The 26332-nt window shown below is 44.4% G+C and overlaps 1 protein-coding gene and 1 long non-coding RNA gene across 4 annotated transcripts in view; one reads left to right on the top strand and one right to left on the bottom strand.

The window, feature by feature from the left end:
* Positions 1-26332, top strand: part of LOC308663138 — an 861733-nt gene that overhangs the window by 385250 nt on the left and 450151 nt on the right. The window lies entirely within an intron of this gene.
* The window catches only part of ST8SIA5 (ST8 alpha-N-acetyl-neuraminide alpha-2,8-sialyltransferase 5), a 30956-nt gene continuing 16735 nt past the window's right edge, over positions 12112-26332 (bottom strand). For all 3 annotated transcript variants that reach the window (XM_081319277.1, XM_081319278.1, XM_081319279.1), the window contains 5 exons: positions 25042-25128; positions 23770-23914; positions 19802-19914; positions 14427-14519; positions 12112-13260 (listed from right to left, as the gene is read on the bottom strand). In XM_081319277.1, the coding sequence (XP_081175403.1) occupies positions 12792-13260; positions 14427-14519; positions 19802-19914; positions 23770-23914; positions 25042-25128 (907 nt within the window). In that variant the 3' untranslated portion in view covers positions 12112-12791. The remainder of the gene's footprint in view (positions 13261-14426; positions 14520-19801; positions 19915-23769; positions 23915-25041; positions 25129-26332) is intronic.

Raw genomic sequence — 26332 nt, 5'->3', positions numbered from 1 at the left:
ATTTTGTTCAGGGACGATTACGTGACCCTCAAAATAAAAAATAAAAAAAGAGGGGGCAATCATAACTTTTCCTTGGCCAGTCCAGCAGCAAACAGTCTATTGCAGACATGTCAAACACAAGGCCCGGGGCCCGGATCCGGCCCGCCAAGTGGTTTCATGCGGCCCGCAAAGCCATCCTGGAAACAGTGAGGGAACGGCCCCCGCTGCCTTGGCCCTGGCCCAGAGACCCTCCTTCTGCCAGAGACCCTCAGATCTGTCCCACTCCTGCCCAGGCCCCCATAGGCACCCTTGATGTGAACGATGTAGAGCTGGCCACGCCCACCCAGCAGGCCATACGCACTCTAGACATGCCCACCCAGTAGGCCACGCCCACCCAGGCCACACCCACCCGGCCCCCTGAGGGCAACCGCAATGCTGATGCGGCCCTCAATGAAATTGAGTTTGACACCCTTGGTCTATTGTGTTTCTCAAAGATGCTTTTTCCGAAAGGCAACTGGGCCTTTCTTGGTGATGGTTGTTTTTTCCTTGAGAAAGTTTCGCTTCTCAACCAAGAAGCTTCTTTGGTTCTAGCTGACTGGCAGGGAATGGAAGGGTTTCATTCTGCAAAGAATATCAGTCCTTCCATTCGCCACCAGTCAGTTAGAACTGAAGAAGCTTCTTGGATGAGAAGCAAAACGTTTTCAGGGGGGGAAAACAACCACCAAGAAAGTCCAGCTGCCTTTTAAAAAAGTACCTTTGGCACCACCGTGAATGGAATGGAAAAGAATAGAATAGAATAGAATAGAATAGAATAGAATAGAATAGAATAGAATAGAATAGAATAGAATAGACTAGAATAGAATAGAATAGAATAGAATAGAATAGAATAGAATAGAATAGAATAGAATAGAATAGAATAGAATAGAATAGAATAGAATAGAATAGAATAGAATAGAATAGAATAGAAAATATGGAGTGGAATAGAATAGAATAGAATAGAATAGAATAGAATAGAATAGAATAGAATAGAATAGAATAGAATAGAATAGAATAGAATAGAATAGAATAGAATAGAATAGAATAGAATAGAATAGAATAGAATAGAATAGAATAGAATAGAAAATATGGAGTGGAATAGAATAGAATAGAATAGAATAGAATAGACTAGAATAGAATAGAATAGAATAGAATAGAATAGAATAGAATAGAATAGAATAGAATAGAATAGAATAGAATAGAATAGAAAATATGGAATGGAAAAGAATAGAATAGAATAGAATAGAATAGAAAATATGGAGTGGAATAGAATAGAATAGAATAGAATAGAATAGAATAGAATAGAATAGAATAGAATAGAATAGAATAGAATAGAATAGAATAGAATAGAATAGAATAGAATAGAATATAGAATAGACTAGACTAGACTAGACTAGACTAGACTAGACTAGACTAGAATAGAATAGAATAGAATAGAATAGAATAGAATAGAATAGAATAGAATAGAATAGAATAGAATAGAATAGAATAGAATAGAATAGAATAGAATAGAATAGAATAGAATAGAATAGAATAGAATATATGGATTGGAGTGGAATGGAATGGAATGGAATGGAATGGAATGGAATAGAGTAGAGTAGAGTAGAGTAGAGTAGAGTAGAGTAGAGTAGAGTAGAGTAGAGTAGAGTAGAGTAGAGTGGAGTAGAATATGGAATGGAGTAGAGTAGAGCAGAGCAGAGCAGAACAGAAGCTGGAAGGGACCTTGGAGGTCTTCTAGTCCAGCCCCCTGCTCAAGCAGGAGAACCTATGATAGACAGTCTCCTTAAACAGTGTGTTGTTTTGTCAGTTCTTCAGTGTTTTTATAATCCTCGCAAGGCAGCTACCTCACGTGCTTGTGTTGTCAGAGTGTTGTCAAAAAAATAATGTGGGGTTCCAACTGGAGCTGGGGTTGCGCAAGAATAAATAAAAATGAGATCCAGACAGCTGTGAGGAAAGAAATGTTTATTCCTAAAAACAAGGAGTTTGCCCTTAGGGGCAGCTGCGGAGAAATGGAGTAAAGCGATGGTTAGATAGGGGAGCTTGCCCTGGGTGTGGAAGTGTCTACATGTCACACTTGAGGGGCGTGTGTGTGTGTGTGTGTGTAGATACGTTTATTCTTGTGAACACGCACTTCCGTTGAGAGACCTAACTGAATTGCCGTGTTTACAGACCTTCTCCTTTGATATGTGGATTGGGTCTGGATAACTTATTTGGGGGTTTGAGGAAGTTTGAATAAAAAAAAATTTTTTTCCCGTTTCCTATTTTTACTTGATTAATTTAGTTTCAGGCAGGCTGTCACTTATCTAGGGGAGATGCTTTATTCTCATTCCATTGTGGATTTTTGTTAATGTTTTAAGGGAAGGTGGAAACAGTATAAGGAATAAAATATATTTTGATATAAAACTTCTCAACAGTGTGGATTCCTAAAAGCCGACTGTAGAATTTTATTTATTTATTCGCTGCATTTATTTTCTGCCTGTCTTTCTGTGGAGCTACTCCAGGTCGCTTACAACGGTTAAAAACAAAGAAACGAAAAGAAGTGTAAACCTCACAGTAGTGAAAATTCAGGACTCTTAGGTTAAAAGACGGCCAAGGGAAGCAGAGTGTGGGGAAGGGAGGTGGGATTTAGATTCTTCTTAATATCCTCTGAGAGTTTTGCACCATCTTATGAACAAAATATCATTGCTCGCTTTGCTGAATGTTTTTTATTAGCTCACTTCAAAATCGGCTAAAAAAAAATCGATCAGAACTCCTTGCATTGATACTGAACTATTTGGAATGAAAGCTGCCTTGGAAGCTTTCCAATCCTAAAAGTTGGCTAAGAAGAGTGTAGGGATGCTTTTTAAAAAGAGAAGTATCGTACAAAATCATGGTGCGCTTCCCATAAGGCAGACATGTCAAACACAAGGCCCGGGGGCCGGATCCGGCCCACGAAGTGGTTTCATGTGACCCGCGAAGCCAACCTGGAAACAGTGAGGGAACGGCCCCCACTGTGTTGGCCCTGGCCCAGAGACCCTCCTTCCGCCAGAGACCCTCAGATCTGTCCCACTCCTGCCCAGGCCCCCATAGGCACTCTTGATGCAAACGATGTAGAGCTCGCCATGCCCACTCAGTAGGCCATACGCACTCTAGCCACGCCCACCCAGTAGGCCACGCCCACCCTGGCCATACCCACCCGCCCCCCCCAAGGGCAACCGCAATGCTGATGCAGCCCTCAATGAAATTGAGTTTGACACCCCTGCCATAAGGGAATACAGAAACTTGCTCGGGGGGGGGGGAACAACACATCCACACCTTTTTCAATTGCACCGCTTTTTTCCAATGGAATTGACAGAACTGGTTTTATTTATTAAATGTTTGTCTCCCAAGCATAGTTAACACAGTAGCTGATGAAAATAACCCTGATTACTGTTTTTCAAAAGATATGGCTTACATCAAATTATAGGCTTTTGTTCACATCGTACAATACAAGAGAGAGAGAGAGAGAGAGAGAGAGAGAGAGAGGGAGGGAGGGAGGGAGGGAGGGAGGGAGGGAGGGAGGGAGAGAGAGAGAGAGAGAGAGAGAGAGAGAGAGAGAGAGAGAGAGAGAGAGAGAGAATCCAAATCATAGGTTTATAGTTTTGAAGGTTTGAACAAATGAACAGTGGGTAAAAATTCACGGATCTATCAACCACAAAATATTGTTTTCTTTCTTTCTTCCAAATACCTTAACTGGATCCAAGCCAGACAAATACAATCAATCGTACATGTATATTGCATTTTCTGATTTGCATCTTAAGCGATGTTAATAACATAAGACTGAACAGTTTCTCCCACAGAAGTTGCCGTATTTCCCATTACTGTTTTCCATTTCCTTTCTGAATTTTCCATGAAAATTTCTGACACACACTCAGAAACACGGCAGAATAGACGGCACGTAGCTCAGAACTCAACTGCGGAGTCCTTACCGCTCTCTGAGCTTGGTTGTTTATCTGTAGACATCTCACTACCCAACTAGGTAACATCATCAGTGTCAGTTGAGTGTGGGGTTTTCTCCCTGTTTATAAATAGTAGTTTTCTCCTTGGTGGCCTTTTGCTCCAAGATTAACGCTCAGTTCACTGGAGGCGAAGTGGTACATAATCCCAACAGGTGAAAGGATGGGATTGGCTGGTCGCTTTCAAAATAAAAGGAAATGTGCTTACTCCATATTTATCAACTTGCCTCCGTAGCCGTATACAATCTCTTTGACAGGCTGGCTATACTTCACAGTGAACAGCAATTAACAACAAATAAATAACACTAACCCACAAACACATATTAAGAATCTTTATGCCTTTCTAGGACATGAAGGAAAAGACACCCTGATAAACTTTAATATTACTCATATCTATTTTCTACCTTTCCCAGACTCTAAATAAGGTCAAAGTGCTTATGCGTTTCTCTCCGGTGGGGGGGGGTTCCCAGTTTTGTTTTGAGGAAACCACGGAGCTTCTCAGGGATCCTTCAAATCAAAATGCTTTATTTGGGGAAAAAAGCATTAATTAAAATTCTTTATTTGGGGGGGGGGAGAAGCATTTCGCTTTGGATAGCAGGAAAGACACAAGCTTCCTTCGCTCTGCTGGAAAAGAGGAAAATGAATTCTCCCCTAGCAAAGTGGAGAGTGAATGATGAATTATTGTCAAGGTATTGATTTAACAGCTAACCCACTTATGTAATGTAAGATGTAATGCAGAGAATGACTCAGCAGGGTCTGAGTCTCTTTAAGAGCCTTTGTATAAAAGGAAAGGCTCCGCTGATGTGTTCTCTCTCCTTTTCCTGCTGTAACTGTGATGTGTTGAATCCTGCTGTATTAGCACCTGTATGTATGCTGTTCCTGGTGTATGATATTGCAGATAGTGTAAGATAAACCACTATTTAATATAGACCACTGTTTACTGTGTTTACTCCTGGGTTCTCTCGCGCAATAAGACTGTGCACGCTCTGACAATTATGTCCTACATCAGTCATCAAAAATGATTCCACCAACTCAAGGGCAGGTAATCCTACAGAGGCCTGGGGTATCTGGACAATTTTGAGAGAATGAGGTGAGCACAGTCCAAGATGGCTGCCTGCAGGGGTCATTCAGAACAGCGTCCACTGACCAGCAAGTCCTGTAGAAGCTTCTTGGGAGGAGAAGTAAAATGTTTTCACAGAAAAAAAATCCCCCCCAAAAGTCTAGTTGCCTTTTGGAAAAGCAGCTATGGGACTTGCTTCTAGAAGCTAGTTATTTGCTTACAGCAGGGGTCTTCAAGCTTGGCCCTTTAATGACCTGTGGACTTCAACTCCCAGAATTCCTCAGCCAGAATTATTTTTGCAAATAACCCAAGGCGGGAAACATATCCGATACACCTTCCCCCTACTTTTCCCCACAACAACAACCCTATGAGGTGGGTTGGGTTGAGAGAGGGAGACTGGCCCAGAGTCACCCATCTGGTTTTCCTGCCTATGGTGGGACTAGAACTCACAGTCTCCTGGTGATTGCCCCAAAGTCACCCAGTTGGCTTTCATGCCTAAAATGGGACTAGAACTCACGGTCTCTTGCTTTCTAGCCTGATGCCTTAAACCCTAGACCAGGGGTAGGCAACCTTGGCTCTTTTATGACTCGTGGACTTCACCTCCCAGAATTCCTGAGCCAGCATGGGGGAAACCTTGGCCCCTTCTTGACTGGTGGACTCCCAGAATTCCTGAGCCAGCATGGCTCAGCTTGGAAACCTCTCCCTTTCCCTCAGCATGGCCGGCTCAGGAATTCTGGGAGTTGAAGTCCATGAGTCATAAAAGAGCCAAGGTTGCCTACCCTTGCCCTAGACCAAACTTTGCAGGCCTGTAAGGAAAGCTGAAGTCAGATTATAAACACAGTTGTGGTTTCATTTAATGACCGCTTCACTTAGTGACCAGATTTCTGGTCCCAATTGTGGTTGTTAGATGAGGACTAGCTGTATTGGGCAGAGGACTGGACTAGATGATCTCTGAAGCTCTTCCCAAGGTTTATATTCTGTGATTCTAATTGGAAATTTAGCCGTTAAGTTCATACAACTTGCTACGTTTGGTTGGTTTTGCCTAGGTTTTTCTGTAACTTGTAGCACACGCATGGATTGTTCGTTTATGATTTATTGTAATGTCTGAACCCAGAAAATGGACTGTTTCATCATGTTTAAGCAAGTCGTATGAATGCAAGCCAACGAATGAGGGACACTCTTTTAACGAAGCTACTGTTGCTTGATTAACATTTTGAGTTTGGTCAAAACAACCAAGATGGTTATTTTTTTAAAAACACATGTTTAATTTTAATTGGCAACTCTTGAGGTAAAAAAGGGGATTCTTAAAAACAATTTCACCTAACTCCTGGGAAAATAGTAGTAAAGGAAAGCAGTGGTCCTTTTTTTGAAAGGGAGAAAGTTAATTAGGGTCAGAAAAGGCGGCAAAGTAATCGATATCATTTCAAAAATGAATGACAGGTATAATGTTTCTTCCCCCGCTTGACAAGGTGGCTATACTCATCGCTGCTAATATGTGCCTCCTATAGGTAGTCCAGCTTTAGCAACTGCCTTGTACAGTTCACAGATACAGCAGGGATTAAAAAAAAAAGAAAACTTTGCAACCGATCCTTACATTTTTAAACTTCCCAGGGCTGTAAAGCAAAAGAAAGCTTAAGTAAGATTGCAAAATTGTGACGTTTCTCTTAGCGACCACTTTAATGGCCGAGTTGCTTGGATCCCCAGGTTTCCTTGTGCTTCAGAGAAAGTGGTGTGTGCTTGTCAAACAGACGCAGGAGAGAAAACCTGCCTGTGTTCAGATGATTTATCCCAAACCTGCCTGCGTTCAGATGATTTATCCCAAAGCAGGTATCTCTGTTATGCTGGCACTGCAAATATTGAAAGAGCTTCCTTCGGCTTCACTGGTGCTCTACAAAAAAGATGTTTGGAAAAAAGTTCAGAGACGAGCAACTAAGATGATCCAAGGCCTGGAGACCAAAACGTATGAAGAAGGGCTGTGGGAGTTGGGTTTGGTTAGTCTAAAAGAAAAGAAGAAATAGAGGGGACATGATAGCAGCGTTCCAGTATCTGAGGGGCTGCCCCAAAGAAGAGGGAGTCAACCTCTTCTCCAAAGCACCTGAAGGCAGGACAAGAAGCAACGGATGGAAACTCATCAAGGAGAGAAGCAACCTAGAACTAAGGAGAAACTTCCTGACAGTGAGAACAATCAACCAGTGGAACAGAAGTTGCCTCCAGAAATCGTGGGCGCTCCATCGCTGGAGGTTTTTAAGAAGAGACTGGACAGTCACTTGTCTGAGATGGTATAGGTTCTCCTGCTTGACCTGAGGTTGGACTAGATGACCTCAAAGGTCCCTTCCAGCTCTATTCTACTCTTAATTCTAATTAAGATTGGTTCCACCCCTTATTTGCTTTTGAATAGGCCTGTGGAGGAATTTCTACTTTAAGATGCTGTGCAATTTATTTATTTCCCCCCCCCCCGCCCATGCAGTGATTTTCTATTCTACCCTAGTAAGCCGAGTTCAATACTCCTGTTAGCTAACATCTGCATAGCAGCTGCAGGCCGCCTTAGCAAGATTCCTGATTGTTCAAGAAAGGGATTTTTTGTCAGTTGTATGTTGCAGGTAACCCTCAACTTACAGCCGTTCGTTTAGCGACGGTTGAAAGTTACAGCGGCACTTAAGAAGTGACTTACAACCAGCTCTTGCCCTTACAACCATTAGCAGCATCTCTATGATCGCGGGACTGAAATCTGGATGATTGGCAGATGGCATTTATTTAGGATGGCTGCAGTGTTGAGGAATCCTGTCATTACCCTTTGTGTCCCTCCTAGCCAGCTTATGACAAGCAAAGTCGATTGCGGGACCTGGATTTGCTGAACAGTCATATGACTCACTTAAGTCCAGGATGACCAGTACGTTGTTGATTCCATGAAAATATTCAACAGAACATATAGAGTCCTGTCCCACATATGTGTACGGACCTTGGCACATATCTGTGTAAACCTATGTACTACGGTGCATCTACTGCTATCCCCAACATGGCTCAATTTTGCTGCATAAAAACTATAAAAATATATCCTTTTTATTTGCATTGTTCTGCCGTTGAGCATTTTTCTTCAGGAGGCAGACCAAAATATTCTGCCCACGCCGTGCAAAGGAAGCAAACATTTCTCCAGAGTTTTCCAAAGTTTTGAATAGTTTAAAAAGACGTTAGAATCAGGAATTTCCGTCTACTTGGGTTTGACTTCTGAGAATTGGGGAGGAATCTGGCCACCTTTGTCTGGGATGGATAGAACCGCTGTCTGATTACTGAACGACGCATTAAGTTAAGTGAAATGGGTTTTGTTTTTTTTAACATCACGAAATAAACACTTCCTTTTTCACATCATGGCTATTCCCCCTTGGAAGCAAGGTGAATTTGTGAACCTTGTGTACATTGCTCAAGTCCAAATGCTACTCACGGAAAAGCCAGCATGTAATTCCCACCACTTTCAAAAAGAAATTAAAGATGCCAAATGCTGGATCAGCCTCTTCCTCCTGTCCATAACTTTTGTCTCTCCAACTTTGCAGGGCGGCGTTGTGCTCATGTTGTCCCGTCACTGCAGATTTTGTGCAAAGTGAGTCTACAAAACTACACCTGCGCCAAAAGAATTGTCCCCTTTTGCCTTAGAAGATGGGCCGTTTATATCTTCTGATTGCCCCGCACACCGATTACAAAGTAATCAGTTGTGTCTGAATCTAGGGATGGTGCTCCATCCCCGTTTCTTGGCCGAGGGAGCCAGTGTTGTCACTTCCGTGGTCAGGTGGCCAACGTGGCTATCCGCCAAAGTGGTTAGGGTTAGGGTGACATAGTGGTACCTATTAATCTACTCGCATTTGCATGCTTGTGCTCTGATTAAACTGGGCTATGTCATGACGCATGCTGTGCTTTGTGATAGCCTCGTGTTTTTCGACCTCCCACTGTCCTCTGGAAAGTTAAAATGGGGGGAGGGTGGGGTGTTCCACCTGGACTACTATCCTGCTGGATTAGAGCAAACGTTTACGAGGTCCACAGTTTTCATCCCTGAGGAACTTGTGCAGTTTTCAGAGGTGAGGTAATGGAGCTGGGGAAAGTAGCATGTGGAGTGTTTTATGTAAGAGGGAAAGGGTGGTAGGAGAAGGGTAGAATAGAATAGAATAGAATAGAATAGAATAGAATAGAATAGAATAGAATAGAATAGAATAGAATAGAATAGAATAGAATAGAATAGAATAGAATAGAATAGAATAGAGAAAATGTGGAATAGAATAGAATAGAATAGAATAGAATAGAATAGAATAGAATAGAATAGAATAGAATAGAATAGAATAGAATAGAATAGAATAGAATAGAATAGAATAGAATAGAATAGAATAGAATAGAATAGGAGAAAATGTGGAATAGAATAGAATAGAATAGAATAGAATAGAATAGAATAGAATAGAATAGAATAGAGTAGAGTAGAGTAGAGTAGAGTAGAGTAGAGTAGAGTAGAGTAGAGTAGAGTAGAGTAGAGTAGAACAGATTATAGAGTAGAGTAGAATAGAACAGAATAGAATATAGAGTAGAGTAGAGTAGAGTAGAACAGAACAGAGTAGAGTAGAACAGAACAGATTGTAGAGTAGAACAGAATATAGAGTAGAGTAGAGTAGAGTAGAGTAGAGTAGAGTAGAGTAGAGTAGAGTAGAATAGAATAGAATAGAATAGAATAGAATAGAATAGAATAGAATAGAATAGAATAGGATAGAATAGAATAGAATAGAATAGAATAGAATAGAATAGAATAGAATAGAATAGAATAGAATAGAATATAGAATATATATGGAAGGGACCTTGGACGTCTTCTAGTCCAGCCCCCTGCTCAAGCAGGAGAACCTATATCGTCTCAGACAGGTGACTGTCTAGTGGCCTCTTCTTAAAAACCTCCAGGGATGGAGCACCCACGATTTGTGGAGGCAACTTCTGTTCTACTGGCTAATTGTTCTGACTGACAGGAACTTTCTCCTTAATTCCAGGTTGCTTCTCTCTTTGGTCAGTTTCCAACCATGGTTTCTCATCCTTCCCTCTGGTGCTTTGGTGAACTGAGGGTGGAGTCAAGAGAGGAATCAGCCTGGAGTCCTTGTGTTCCCACAAGCGGTTCAAATCCAACTCCTCTTGAATTCCACTACTTTTTACCTAGCGCCAATTATTGCTGACTGTTAATTGGGCAGTGGAGACTTTCCAGACTTATGTCCTGTTCCAGGTCTATATATCTCTCAACCCCAAACCCAAGTGAATTCAAATGTCCTGCCTGCCCTTTCTTAGCTTGCTACATATGGAAAGTATTGTTAGGGGTGAAAAATCGAAAAATCGGGACCACACATTCCTGTTAAGCTGATTTATTGCCTGTGCAATAACAGATGAATCTTGTCGACTGACGGCCAGCAGTAAATTGGTGCTTGATAAGAGTTAAAGGACTTCAAAATACGATGGATTTAGCCTGCTTGTGAGAACAGAAGGACTCCAGGCTGATTCCTCTCTTGACTCCATCCCCAAGCTCTGCTGTCTTTCTCCTACACCTACCACTCTTTCCCTCTTGAATAAAACACTCAGAGTGATAGAATATAGAAAGACAGAGTTGGAAGGGACCTTGGAGGCCTTCTAGTCCAACCCCCTGCTCAGGCAGGAAACCCTATACCATTTCAGGCAAATGGCTGTCCAGTCTCTACTTAAAAACTCCCAGTGTTAGAGCATTCACAGCTTCTGGAGGCAGGTTGTTCCACTGGTTAATTGTCCTCACTGTCAGGAAGTTTCTCCTTAGTTCTAGGTTGCTTCTCTCCTTGACTAGTTTCCCTCCGTTGCTTCTTGTCCTAACTTCAGGCACTTTGGAGAATAGCTTGACTGCCTCTTCTTTGGGGCAGCCCCTGAGATACTGGAAGGCTTCTATCCTGTCACCTCTGGTTCTTCTCTTCATTAAACTAGATATACCCAATTCCAGCAACCGTTCCTTCCTTATGTTTTAGCCTCCAGTCCCCTGATCATCTTTGTTGCTCTTCTCTGCACTCTTTCCAGAGTCTCAACATTTTTTTTACATCGTGGTGACCAAAACTGGATGCCCTATTCCAAGTGTGGCCTTACCAAGGCCTTGTAAAGCGGTATTAACACTTCATGTGATCTTGATTCTATCCCTCTGTTAATGCAACCTAATACCGAGTTGGCTTTTTTGGCAGCTGCAGCACACGGCTGGCTCATATTGAAGTGATTGTCCACTAGGACTCCACTAGGGATAGTTCCCCCAGCTTCATTACGTCTTCTGTGGACAGTGTGGATGATCCTCAGAGGGAAAAACTATGGTCCAGGTAAACCTCTGCTCGGATCAGGCAGGATAATTGTCCAGTGGGACATCCCCTCTCCTCCACTGACCTCTTGGTCATTTGCATCGAAGACCAAGCCCACCACCAGCTATTCTCTCAGCTGTGTCCCCTCCTACTGAATAGGCCAGCTTTGACCTATCTTCTCCAAAGGGATGTTCCATCCCAGTTTCTTCACGTACATTAAAAGCTCCTCTTTGGCTACAGAGAACTTCATCTGCATCTAGACTCATCGTGACTTCCTGGTTCTGCGTTAGGAGAAGGTTTCATACTATGAGGAGGAGGAATTCGGGGATATCCACCCCAAGATTTATACAGGAAGTAAGTTGAACAGGGCTAAGAGCAATGTGGCAGTTTGAGAGGGCAGTTGGTGGGAGGAAGGGGAACACTGGCTATCTTCTTCACAACAGTGTTATTTGTGAGGAAGGAAGGAAGGAAGGAAGGAAGGAAGGAAGGAAGGAAGGAAGGAAGGAAGGAAGGAAGGAAGGAAGGAAGGAAGGAAGGAAGGAAGGAAGGAAGGGAGGGAGGGAGGGAGGGAAGAAGGAAAAGGAAAAAAGGAAGGAAGCAAGAAAGCAAGGAGAAGGAAGGAAGAAAGGAAAGGAGGGAGGGAGGGAGGAAAGGAAAGAAGGGAAAAAAGAAGGAAAGAAGGAAAGAAAGAAAGAAAGGAGAGAGGGAGGGAGGAAAGAAGGAATGAAAGGAGAGAGGAAATAAGGAAGGAAGGAAGGAAATGAGGGAGGGAGGAAAGAAGGAAAGGGAGGGAAGGAGGGAGGGAGGGAGGGAGGGAGGGAAGAAAGAAAGAAAGAAAGAAAGAAAGAAAGAAAGAAAGAAAGAAAGAAAGAAAGAAAGAAAGAAAGAAAGAAAGAGGGAGGAAGTACAGAAACGATGCTTCTGACACTGAAGCCTCTCGAGAAACCTGTCCTGAATCCCAACTGCTTTGCAAAACAGCCCACCTGGATTTCCTGTTTCTCAGCTGCCATCCCAGAGATGAAATGCTGAAAGCCCAGTAGCGATGTGCTGTGTTTCCACTGGGAAAATCTTGAGCTAATGTGCTTTACTTGTGGGAGGCTCCAAGGCAGGGGGCTCATTCCCACAACACTGAGATGGGCTTCCCCCCCAAAAAGACAACAGCCCAACGTGTCTGGCGAGCGGAAGAGGGTGGCGGGACCCCAACTCCGAAGGAAAGCAAAATTAACCCGCCGAGAAACCGAAGCTCGAATATTATTGCATAATTTTCTCGAAGCATTAAAATCCGCTTGGACTGAGCACCCGGCCCAACTTATCCCACCCGCCAACGACTTTCCCGCTTCAGAATGTGGCAAAGGACCCCCAAACACCTATTATTTCACTTTAAAAAAAAGAAAAAAAAAGCCCACTAATCCATCCGTCGAATGGGGATCAGGAGTAGCTGCAAGCATCCGTGTGGACTCTTAAAACCCCCCTGCTGTGCAGGTGGAGAAAGTTGAGCATCTCCGAAGGCATCGCATGAAATCCGGGCCGAGGTTTGACGTTGTCGTAGTAATGGTGAGTGATGAATATCCCTGAGGGGTTCATGGGGAAACCCCAAAACCCGAAAAGGTGGACCTCCTCGCACAGCTCCAAGGCGGCCGTCGCCAGGATCAGCCCCGTCGTGACGCGCTTCGCCCGCACCCCTTGCGTCAGCCAGTAGCGCGAGACGTTGGCGAGATACTTGGGGTGGAAAAAGTAGACGGCCTTCTTGGATTGAAAGTCATCCAGGACGTACCTGACCCTGAGGGAGACGTCGGTGTTGTGGGTGTTGTAGAAGGCGGGGAGCAACAGGGAGGCGTTTTCGTACACTTTCAGGACTTGGTAGAAAGGCCTCCTCCATTTCTCCAGCCTCTGGAACCTGTCGTGAGGGGAAAGATCGAAAACCCAGCCGTCGACCATGATAAAAGGGCGTGACAATTCAAGAGTTTTACAATGGCCCTCTGGGGATCGGGGAAGAAGGCATGCTCACTGGAACGTCAGCTGCCTCAGAGGCATAGAAAGAGGAAGGAAAACCAGCCATTGTGGGGGTTTTTTTGTCAAATGGCAGGGGTCTTTTTGTTTTGTTTTTCTTAAGATCCAATTCTGGAGCCCTCTGGGGACTGGAGGTTTGGCTTCTGAGTCAAGTTCCAGCGGCTATAACCATCAGGAATAAATGTTAAAATAAATCTCCATACTGTTCTCCTATAGTTCCAAATATAGATGAGGATGTAACACAGAACAGATGGAGCCATCTTAGGAAGGAAGGAAGGAAGGAAGGAAGGAAGGAAGGAAGGAAGGAAGGAAGGAAGGAAGGAAGGAAGGAAGGAAGGAAGGAAGGAAAGAAGGAAGGAAGGAAGAGGGGGAGGGAGGGAGGGAGGGAGGGAGGAAGGAAGGAAGGAAGGAAGGGAGGGGGGAGGGAGGAAGGAGGGAGGGAGGAAGGAAATAAGGAAGGAGGGAGGGAGAGAGGAAGGAAGGAGAGAGGAAGGAAGGAAGGAAGGAACGAAAAGGAATGTAAAAGAAAGAGGGAGGGAAGGAAGGAAGGAAAGAAGAAAATAGGAAGGTAAAAGAAAGAGGGAGGGAGAGAGGAAAAATAAAAAGAAAGGTAACAAAAAGAGGGAGGGGAGGGAGGGAGAAAAGAAGGGAAGAAGGAAGGAAGGAAGGAAGAAGGGAAGGAAAAATAGGAAGGAAGGTAAAAGAAAGAGGGAGGGAGGAGAGAGGGAGGGAGGGAAGGAAAGCTAAGGAAAGGAAGCTAAAGAAGGGAGGGTGGGAACGAGGGAGGGAGGAAAGAAAAGCAAAGGAAAGAGAGAATGCTGAAGAGAAGAGAACACGCCTGGGCTGAAGCCCACATGCCTCCTTTCAATTCCACGCATTTTCCCTGAGGACTAGGAGGCTGAAAGGATTCTCGTTCCCAGTTGCTATGAAATTACGCCGACCAGAGCCGGCAAATGCTTTGCTGGAGCGCGTAACAAGAGAAGGCTTCCTCTGTCAGAGGGCTGCAAATTTCACCCAGACTCGGCAGGCAAAGGAGGCTGGGAAACCACTCACCTTTCGGTAATGATGCTCGGGTTGACCGTCACAACGTTGGTCTTCACGCCGACATCTGCAACGTATTTCCTCGATACGGGAGGCAAATTGCATCTGCAGGAGAAAAGGCAGCGTGGGAAAAGATCTTAGGCTGTTGTGTTGTTCTTTTTCCAGCTGTTGCCCTCTCCTCCCTGTCCAAAACAAACGCCGTTTTACGCAGTGCCAAAAACAGGCGACCGAGCTCTGCCACAAGACCGGATGGGGACCTCAAGGCCTTTGTGTTTAAGACGAAGGGACTTACTGATCTATTTCCATTCAGAAGTTGACCAACTACAGACAGGTCTGGGCAGCTTACATTTTAAACGATAAGGAACATTAAAATGGAGGGCCGAGGATCTCCAGAAAAAAAAAGAAGACATAAAAACGCACACCGAAAACAAACAAACGAACAAACAATGGGATGTTAAAAATCAAAAAAACATATATATATTTTTAAAACAACAAACAAATAACCAATGGGAGCTCAAAAGTCATCCTATCCTCAAGCCTGGAAGAGCCAGATGTTCAAGATTTCAATCTTCCGTAAGTGTCCGTGGGATTCAAAGGGAGTTGACTTTTGTCTGCTTGTGGCTATGTAAGGATTCTAGGCTGCTCCCTCTTTTGACTCCTCCCCCAGGCTCTGCTACTCACTTAAACAGGAGCCAGCCGTGGGCTGCAGCTGCCAAAAAGGCCAACACAGTGCTAGGCTGCATTAACAGAGGGATAGAATCGAGATCACGTGAAGGGTTAATACCGCTTTACAAGGCCTTGGTAAGGCCACAGTTGGAATCCTACATCCAGTTTTGGTCTCCACGATGTAAAAAAGATGTTGAGACTCTAGAAAGAGTACAGAGAAGAGCAACAAAGGTGATCAGGGGACTGGAGGCTAAAACATACAAAGAACAGTTGCTGGAATGGGTTAGGTCTAATTTAATGAAGAGAAGGATGAGGGGTGACATGATAGCAGTGTTCCAGTATCTCAGGGGCTGCCCCAAAGAAGAGGGAGTCAAGCTGTTCTCCAAAGCGCCCGAAGGCAGGAGAAGAAGCAACGGATGGAAACTAATCAAGGAGAGAAGCAACCTGGAACTAAGGAGAAATTTCCTGACAGTTGGAACAATTAACCAGTGGAACAACCTGCCGGTAAACAAGAGCCACATGGAATCTAAGCCCCTCAAAATAGCTAAATAAATAACAGTTAAATCCCAAATCTACAGTATGCAGAATCTAACTGCCTTAGATGGTTAAATACCTCAAAGTATTGACATTGCCCTGGGAAATTGTACCGTAGGTATTTTGAATAAAATGATCACAATCTAGGCTTTGAGATTTATTTTTTTCTATCTTCATAATTATAGGTAATTTCCTTATCACAGCCCTTTCAACTGCATGATTTGAATTGTGTCTTTCTAACCCATCCGAGTGTCTTCTGCTTTTTTTTTCATCCGCAACAAACAGCTGGAAGCTGAATTTGTAATCAAGGCAAGATTTGCAGAAACTAAAGTACAAGATATAATTAGAAATCCTGTTTTGTCACTCATCTCCATGCAGAACACATTTTTCTTCTTTATTTTATTTCATGATGAAGAATACATTTTGCCAGTTGGGTCTAGTGGTTAAGGCACCAGGCTAGAAAGCAAGGGACCATGAGTTCAAGTCTTGCCTTAGCAACGAAAGCCAGCTGGGTGACTTTGGGCCAATCACCGGGAGACAGTGAGTTCTAGTCCCGCCTTAGCCATGAAAGCCAGCTGGGTGACTCTGAGCCAATCACCAGGAGACTGTGAGTTCTAGTCTTGCCTTAGCCATGAAAGCCAGCTGGGTGACTTTGGGCCAATCACCGGGAGATGGTGAGTTCTAGTCCTGCCTTAGCCATAAAAGCCAGCTAGGTGACTTTTGGACCAATCACTGGGACACGGTGAGTTCTAGTCCCGCCTTAGCCATGAAAACCAGCTGGGTGACTTTGGGCCAATCACTAGAGACTGTGAGTTCTAGTCCTGCCTTAGGCATGAAAGCCAGCTAGGTGACTTTGGGCCAATCACCGGGAGACGGTGAGTTTGAGTCCTGCCTTAGCCATAAAAGCCAGCTAGGTGACTTTTGGACCAATCACTGGGACACGGTGAGTTCTAGTCCCGCCTTAGGCATGAAAACCAGCTGGGTGACTTTGGGCCAATCACCGGGAGACTGTGAGTTCTAGTGTTGCCTTAGCCATGAAAGCCAGCTGGGTGACTTTGGGCCAATCACCGGGAGACGGTGAGTTCTAGTCTTGCCTTAGCAAGACTAGAGACAGTAATTGCAAATCTTACAAATCTATTATTCTGTTCTATATGGAACACATACTGTACAAATATGCTTCAATGCATGCAATTATCAGAGGGTCAATACTGACCAGGACAGTAAATTCATCAATCCAAATATAATGTCCCAAATTATTTTAGCATGTGTGTGGAGGATTCCTTGAACTTTTGTTCCCTTGTCCACTCTTGTTTATCGGCCATTGATCTCGGTAGGGAAAAAACCCCAATGAACACAGAAATAAATTGGTTTGGACAATTTATTTGGGCTTAAAGGAGAGGAAAATAGATAGAAAGGCGATTAAATTAACGTTCTGTCCCAGCTGCTCAACCCTGCTGAGATACACGGCTCCATAATCCTGAGCCAACAGTCAGCCATCAGGACAATCCAACTAAACAAGTCATATCCCTCTTGCGTAACTTGGCTGCGTTTCGGAGAAAATAAGAAAAAAAAAATCTTTTGCCTTCAGGTCCCAGCTTCAAACAACACCAGCAAAAATGACCTGAAATGCATCCAAGAATTAATTTTGTCAGCAGAATCAGCAAAGGTTTCCTGTCCTTTTTTTCTTTAATGGTGCCCTAAATCCCTACTTTAACAATCTCGGAAAAATTAGGGGGCGTAAAGCTAAAAACTGGGACGTAAAGCTAATGATATTTTTCTAAAAATATTTGGAAGTCATTGCATACACTTTATGTTTTGGGGTTGCTTCAATGACAAATTCTGAATCAAGGGCAGGGGTAGGCAACCTCGGCTCTTTCATGACTCTTGGACTTCAACTCCCAGAATTCCTGTGCCAGCCATGCTGAGGGAAAAGGGAGAGGTTTCCAAGCTGAACCATGCTGGCTCAGGAATTCTGGGAGTTGAAGTCCACGAGTCATAAAAGAGCCAAGGTTGCCTACACCTGGCCTAGGCCTAGGCCGCTTTATGACTCGTGGACTTCAACTCCCAGAATTCCTGTGCCAGCCATGCTGAGGGAAAAGGGAGAGGTTTCCAAGCTGAACCATGCTGGCTCAGGAATTCTGGGAGTTGAAGTCCACGAGTCATAAAAGAGCCGAGGTTGCCTACCCCTGATCAAGGGGCTAGAGGCAGGAAAGCAGAAAAGCAATAAACGTTAAAATCTGTGGTTTTTTTTAAAATGGTGGTGGTAGAGATCATCTACTGTGGCTGTTTACTGTTCTTTTTCTGCTATTTTGCTTTTAAAGAATGAATCAATTTGCAGCTATAAAGTTTTCTACCATTTTCCACTATTTAAAAAGTCAAAAACATTGACATGAAGCATGTAAATTCACACCGTTTTCTTATCCGCGCTCATTTTGGGAAGGAAAAAAAAATTCCGATTGCCCTCGTTAAAGAGCGCTAGTCCTTATGAATTCATTTATTTTTATTTTTTTATTTTATTTTAATTCCATTTATATCCCGCCCTTCTCCGAAGACTCAGGGCGGCTTACAAGCTTAGCAGTAGCCTTCATTCTATGTAGATGCCTGCTTATTAGGGCTTTCACACACACACCCAAGCAACATTATTACAAAGTCAGCTTAATTGCCCCCAACAATCTGGGTCCTCATTTTACCTACCTCGGGAGGATGGAAGGCTGAGTCAACCTTGAGCCTGGTGGGACTCGAACCTGCACTAATTGCAGGCAGCTGGTGTTACTTAAGGAGGCATTAGCCCACTGCTCCACCAAGGCAATTCATTTCCAGTTGCTTCTGACTACGTAAGAGCTCAGTGAATAAACGGTGAGAAAAAAGAACTAAAAAATTGCCCGTACCGTTATTAGCAACAATATCTTTATGGGAGATGAAAATATAGTCCCTTCCTCATATAACAAGATGAGGCTGGAGCACACCTGGGATAGGCAACACAGTAATGATTTAAAACAAAGCTTTAACTCAAACTCTACTGTTTCGAGATATGGGCGTATTCTTTGTAATCTGCTGAGCTTTGTGCAATATTAAATTGCAAAGTAGATAGTTCTATGTATATTTAGAACATAAGGACTGGAACAGTAAGAAATGGGGAAGGGAAAGTAGCTGATGGATGCGGGTTCCAATGTACAAGGGTATATGTGGAAAGTTAGATGGGGAAGAAATGGAGGTAGTGACAGATTTCATTTTCCTGGGCTCCAAGATCACTGCAGATGGGGATTCTAGCCAAGAAATTAAAAGACGCTTGCTCCTGGGGAGGAAAGCCATGGCAAATCTAGACAGCACACTAAAAAGCAGAGACATCACCCTGTCAACAAAAGTGCGTATAGTCAAAGCTATGGTCTTCCCAGTTGCAATGTGTGGCTGTGAAAGCTGGACCATAAGAAAGGCTGAGCGCCAAAGAATTGAGGCCTTTGAACTCTGGTGCTGGAGAAGACTCCTGCGAGTCCCTTGGACTGCAAGGCGATCAAACCGGTCAGTCCTAGAGGAGATCAACCCTGACTGCTCTTTAGAAGGCCAGATCCTGAAGTTGAAACTCAAATACTTTGGCCACCTAATGAGAAGGAAGGACTCACTGGAGAAGAGCCTCATGCTGGGAAAGGTTGAGGGCAATAGAAGAAGGGGACGACAGAGAATGAGGTGGCTGGATGGAGTCACTGAAGCAGGAGGCGTGAGCTTAAATGGACTCCAGAAGATGGTAGAGGACAGGAAGGCCTGGAGGAACGTTGTCCATAGGGTCGCGATGGGTCGGACACGACTTCGCAGCTAACAACAACAAAATGTTCAGCAGATCAGCAGGTGGTCAGTAAAAAGTCAGCAGAAGTCAGCAAAAGTCAGCGGACCATCTGACTACAGTCTTAAAACAAGAAAGGGTATAAAGGGTTGGGACTGGAGCTGATTGATTTGCCACTGGCCTATAGCTGCCCTGATCGGAACTGCTAAGTCACTGGACCTCATTGCAATGGGTTGCTAATGTAAGTGATGTGGTGATGTTTGCTTATGTTCCAAATTATTAGCGAAATAAACCTCCGAATCTTAAAGTAAGAATGATTGTTTTGTGCTGCTGTCTCTTGTCTTTTTCATTGGGTTTTTCCACGACAACTGTATATGAAAATGCAAGGGCGATCACACCGGACAATTACCGTAACACAAAATCGGCACTGTCGATCTCCTGACCACACCCGCTGTTCTTCAAAATTCCTCCGTTTCCAACCACCGCACATTTCTTAAACTGGGAACGAGCATAGGGCATCTCCTGGACCAAAAGGGGAAGAAGGCGAAAAATGAGGAGCAATTCTTGGAAAACTTGTTCACGTTTCTCTTGGGAGAAAGGACGAGAGATGTAAACCCTGTACAGGTACAGCAGCTGGGCAGTGCTCTGCAAATGTAAAAAGCTGCTTTGGAGCAGGGGTCCCCAACCTAGGGGCCACGGCCCGCTACCAGGCTGTGGTCTACTGTCCACGAGACAGGCTGGCCAATGCGCGGCCGTGGACCTATTTGCGCATGCGCGCGGGGCTAGCAGTGGCGGCTAGCGCCTGCGCAAATGAGACCACTAGCGTGCACGGGGGTTGCACGGCCCATTTGCGCCTGCACGCAGTTGCTAGCAGAGGCGCCTAGTGCCTGTGTGCATGCACAAATGGGGCTCCTACAGCTGTGCGGGTTGTGCAGCCTGTTTGTGCATGTGTGCGGGTGCTAGCAGTGGCTAGCGCCTGCATGCATAAACAAATGGGCCACTAGTGCCGTACAGGTGCACGTAACCACGTTTGCGCTCAGGTCCGTTCGTGCGCACGCGTGCACACACAAATTTCCCAGCTGTTCCCTTTTCCTCCGGGCCACTAGCATGAAAAGCTTGGTGACCTCTGCTCTGGAGCACATAGTTCACACCCACCCACAAACCTTTTAAAGCAGCTGCCTCTTTTCCTGAGAGGCCTTGGGTGTTCTCTGTAGCCTGAGAGGCTGACCCTGAACGCTGCAAACTGTAATTTATAATGAGTCAGAAGGAGAGAGGGGGCGTACAAAAGAGACGTGTAAAAAAATTCGTATTATTGTTACTGAATATTAACATTTAACTGGAATTATTATCGATTCATGTGTTCTATTTCAATAGGCCTGCAAAATGCAACTCTGGGCAGCTAACGTACGGTAGGATTGAAAACAAAGCAAGATGAACGAGAAATGTAAAAGATCCACAACACCACAAGCTAAAATAGCAAACCGAGACCTAGAACAGGGGTCCCCAACCTAGGGGCCGCAGCCCACTACCGGGCCGTGGCCTACTGCAGGACAGGCTGGCCAGTGCGCGCACTCACCCCTACTCGTGCTAGCACCTGCGGACCCATTTGCACAAGCATGCAGGGTTAGTGCGCGGAGCTAGCGCCTGCACAAATGGGACCGCTAGTGCACGTGGGGGTTTGCGCATGCGCACGGTTGCTAGCGGCGGTGGTTAGCACATGCACGCATGCACAAATGGGGCCGCTAGCACCATGCGGGTTGCGTGGCCCGTTTGCCTGCAGCTGTCTTTGTGCGTATGCACACATAGATTTCGCAGCTGTTCCCTTTCCTTTCGGTCCGCCAGCATGAAAAGGTTGGTGACCTCTGACCTAGAAGACAGCATACACAATTAAGCCCAAAATTTTTCCTGCTAAGCAAGACAATTGTTCAGTGATTTTTGCCCCATTTTACGACATTTTTGCAACAGCTGTTAAGTGGACCCTTGCAGCTGTTAAATTAGTAACAGCGAATCTGGTTACCCCACTGACTTTGCCTGTCGGGAGGCTGCAAAAGGTGATCACATGACCCTGGGACACGTCAAACGTCATAACTATGAGCCAGCTGTCAAAGTAATCGGTGGAACAACCTGCCTCCAGAAGCTGTGAATGGTCCAACACTGGAGGTTTTTAAGAAGAGACTGGACAACCATTTGTCTGAAACGGTGTAGGGTTTCCTGCCTGAGCAAGGGGTTGGACTAGATGACCTCCAAGGTCATCACTCTTGTAGGTGATTTCTGCAGCTGACCCAGTCTTAGAAAAAGATGTGGCTGTTCCATCACTGGAGGTTTTTAAGAACAGATTGGACAACCATTTGTCTGAAATGGATCTCCCAGGGGGTTGGACTAGAAGACCTCCAAGGTCCCTTTCAACTACGTTGTTTTGTTATTCTGCTTGAAGTTTTATTAGTGCTCCTGCAGATGCCAAATCCGATTTGAGATTGAATCCAAAATTCTCCAAAGGCCTTTTAGTTTTTATCCTTTCAATTTCCCCTGCAGCCTTCCATAATTGATACCTGCCACATGTCTTGAACAATGATACCTATCAATCATCCAACATTTAATGCCAACTCCAGCCAGGTTGGGGGAAAGTATCTTTTGAGTCATGGCACTCCTTCTGTGGAGCGCTTGGTCTATCTCAGAGTCATTCTGAAGCCTTATTATTTTTTCAGGAAACCAGTTTGAAGTAGCTTACTGATTATTTTTTTCCGTAAAGAAAATTTAACTACAAGTTTAAGAACTTTTAAAACATTGTGTCAAGGCTGCTAACATCGGATGTTTTTGCATTGACGACAGATGGAAGTGTGGCCATCTTTTCCCTTTCACTTTTAGAGTTAGATGATGCTGGGAGGGGGGAGACGTGAATGAGAGTCCAGCTAGACATAACAACACTAAACCTAGCGTGAGAATCAAGGTTACTGAGCCCAAAGCCAATAAAGAATTGGTGGGCTGGACAGTTGGAGAGGAAGCCCGCACTTCAAGCTAATTAGGGAATGTGATTTATGACTGTTAATTGAAGGAGGGAATTGCACTTTGATACGAGGTGCCCAGACGAGGGGAATTCAGTTTTTGGCTTCGATTATGTAAGTGCCGATATTATGCTACTCAAATAAAAGATTCTTTAAAGTAAACAATGCCTCGGAGTACTTTTGAAGAGTTTCATCTGTCGGAACCAGGACACATTGATTCTGGAAAGTTGAATATGAACTAGCCCTGCGCACATGCGCAAACGGGTCTGCGGGCGCTAGTGCGAGTAGGAGTGAGTGCACACACACACGTGTGCACACTGGCCAGCCTGTCCTGTGGCCAGGTGGCCAGTAGGCCACGGCCTGGTAATGGGCCACGGTCCATAGTTTGGGGACCCCTGTAATAGGTGACAAAGTTAACATGTACAACATTTCTGGATAATCCCCTGCTCTCCCAAGAGCTGGAGAAGTAAACTTGCCTCTCTAGCCATCCAGTTAACCATGGAGGCAAAGGTATTAGTCAGCCTTCTGCCACATGGTCAACTACAATGAAGATAATAAATCCTTTTTCCCCCGGGTAGAAGAAGTCTGGAACCCAAATGCCAAACGGCAGGAAACTAAATGTTAGATTCTGGAGAACGATTGGAGTTATCTAACTGACAGTAACTCAGGGGTCTCCAAACGTGGCAGTTGTGGACTTCAGCTCCCAGAATTCCTCAGCCAATCATGCTAGCTGGGGAATTCTGGGAGTTGAAGTCCACAAGTCTTAAAGTTGCCAAGTTCGGAGGCCCCTGAGGCAACTCAGGGGAAAAGGCGAAGTAAAATTATAAATGAGTCCAAAATGGACAACGCGCCAGAGGTGAAAAGCAAAGGAAAGACTTTCTTCGGAAGATGAAAGACGGGTTAATAAAGCCCTGGTGCGAACAATCCACGGTTTGCTAAATAAACCCCAGTAGACTGGGGTGACACTACACCAAAAGTGAACAAAATTCCACGATCGTGTCATGTAGAGTCTGAACTACAGTGGATCAAGTCTCCCGTCAGCCGCAACCTGATTCGATGGCCTTATTTAAATTATGTTGATTGGACATTTTCCACATGGGTAGGATACCGCTCTGAGGTGATGTGCTAAATATAAATTATGCTGCCTCTCTCTCTCGATGTGCAGGATTGAGGTGGCAGATGGCAGACCGATCAGAGCAACTATGAAGCAAATCACAGCAATACACGGAGTCAAGGTGACTCACTTAATATTTATTTCAGGCCCTTGCTCACTTTTCACAGCTGCGACAAAATCCAGGCACTGCCTTTGCATCCAACCAAGCGGGATCAGATCTACTTAGGGAGAATTACTTTTAAGTCAACAAAGCTACCACACCTTAGGAAACATTCTGAATACTTCGATGTTGATGTGGAAAATGCCGCTGGTGTCCACCTCGTACTTCAGGTCTGTTCCCAGGGGTGTGTTCTTTTGGGTGGTGAAGAGGAAAGCTGGTGCGTTGCAGCATCTGGACAAAGTAGACCTGTGTGAAGAAGCAGGAAGGATACATATGAATCGTGGTGGCGCAGTGGTTAGAATGCAGTATTGCAGGCTAAGTCACTGCCCACTGCCAGGAGTTCGATCCTGACAGCAGTTCAAGGTTGACTCAGCTTTCCATCCTTCGGAGGTCGGTAAAAGGAGAGCCCGGATCGTTGGGGGGGCAAAATGCTGACTCTGTAAACCGCTTAGAGAATTTACTGTCAAGCGGTATATAAGTCTAAGTGCTATTGCTATTTATTCCTTCCTTCCTTCCTTCCTTCCATCCATCCATCCATCCATAATTTTGGTCACCATACTTCAAAAAAGATGTTGAGACCTTGGAAAAAATTCAGAGAAGAGCAACTAAGATGATCCAAGGCCTGGAGATTGAAACATACGAAGAACGGCTGCAGGACTTGGGTTTGGCCAGTCTAGAGAAAAGAAGAAATAGGGGGGACATGATAGCAGTTTTCCAGTATTTGAGCAGCTACCCCAAAGACGAGGAGGGGGTCACGTTATTCTCCAAAGCACCAGAGGGAAGGACAAGAAACAATGCTTGGAAACTGACCAAAGAGAGAAGCAATCTGGAATTATGGAGAAACTTCCTGATAGGGAGGACAATTAACCAGTGGAACAGCTCGCCACCAGAAATCGTGGTTGCTCCATCACTGGAGGGTTTTAAGAAGAGACTGGACAGTCACTTGTCTGAGATGGTGTAGGTTCTCCTGCTTGATCAGCGGGCTGGACTAGAAGACCTCCAAGGTCCCTTCCAGCTCTATTCTATTCAAAAGTCCCAACACATTTAAACGTCCTATGTGGGAGGAGACACAGCTCAGAGGAACCACCATCGGATTCAGTGGCTTGGTCCTGTGATAAAGCATGGTTTGCTGAACACATCACATTGGCTGGGTCACTGTTCCTATATAGTCTGACTGGTTTTAAGTAAATTACAGCCAGGCAGATTTGTTCACAGTAGTAGAAAAGAAATTAATTTATACCTCTGCCTGGAGATGAAAAACAGTAAACCTCCAATCAACAATTACCCGTTCTCGCTTTCTAGATATCGTTTGGGGCTAGGGAATTGATCAGGTTTTCTAAACTCTCTTAGTCCCACCTTGACCCCCATCTCACTTGAAGAAGTTGGCCTCCGTGATATTCATCTCCCATTTGCAGATCTGAAGATTCCTCCACCTTTCAAACATTTCGGTCTGCTTCGCTCTAGAACAGGCAGAAAGAAACGGTCCCTTCAGAGCTGAATTCCAAAGGTAGCAGAATCTACACCCCGGCTTTGACAACAACAATGCAACTTGGTACACACACACACACACACACACACACACACACACACTTCTGAAGCAAAGAAAACCACAGGATTTCTATCTATCTGTCTATCTATCTATCTATCTATCTATCTATCTATCTATCTATCTATCTATCTATCTATCTATCTATACCTATATCCATATCCATCCATCTATATCAACATATACATATATATCTGTATCTATATCTCTATCTCTATATTTTTATATCTCTATCTCTATCTGTCTCTCTCTATGTGTGAGTGTGTGTGTGCATATATGTCTATATCTATATTTTATATCTCTATCTCTACTCTCTACTTACCTATCTATATCTACATATGCATATGCTTGTCCGAGAACATCTCCATGGTCATGTGGCCGGCATGACTAGACGCCAAAGGCGCATGGAACGCTGTTCCCTTCCCACCGGAGTGGTCCCTGTTTTTCTACTTGCATTTTTACGTGCTTTCGAACTGCTAGGTTGGCAGAAGCTGGGACGAGTATATAGAATTTGAGTTATCAGGGCAACGTTTCGACGAAATCTCATCCGTCATCCTCAGGCTGGTGACTTCAGCTTCGTTCTTCTGGGAGAAGTGTGTGATAGTGGCTGTTTTTTCTTCTTTTTTAAACTGCCAGAGGGGGTGTGTGCTGTGGGTGGAGGCTTGATTGTGTCTCTCTCTCTCTCTGTCTGTATGTATCTATATCTATCTATCTATCTATGGATATGGATATGGATATGGATATGAATAGATAGAGAGATGTAAATATATATATATATGTCTATATCTGTTTCTCTCTATATTTTTATCTATCTATCTAATCTAATCTAATCTAATCTAATCTAATCTAATCTAATCTAATCTATATATGTATGTATTTCATATCCTGTGGTTTTCTTTGCTTCTTTTGCCTGTCAACAAAAGAATATTCGCATAGCAGGTGGGCAAGCCTGCTGACTGGACACAGGGAACTGGTGGGTTGTCCCAAGTCCAACCCTCTTCGGTTCTCCATTCCTCCTTTGAGAACTAGCCCATTGGAAGAACTTGGGGAAATGTAAGAACTGTCCTGCCAATCTTGTCTTCAAGACCTCATCCGTGGTTCCAGAACAGCAACAATCC

Source organism: Vipera berus (assembly GCF_964194415.1).
Source record: "Vipera berus genome assembly, chromosome: 2".
Lineage (NCBI taxonomy): Eukaryota > Metazoa > Chordata > Lepidosauria > Squamata > Viperidae > Vipera > Vipera berus.
Note: the sequence above shows the minus strand (reverse complement) of the source record. Positions and strands in the feature narration are given on the sequence as shown.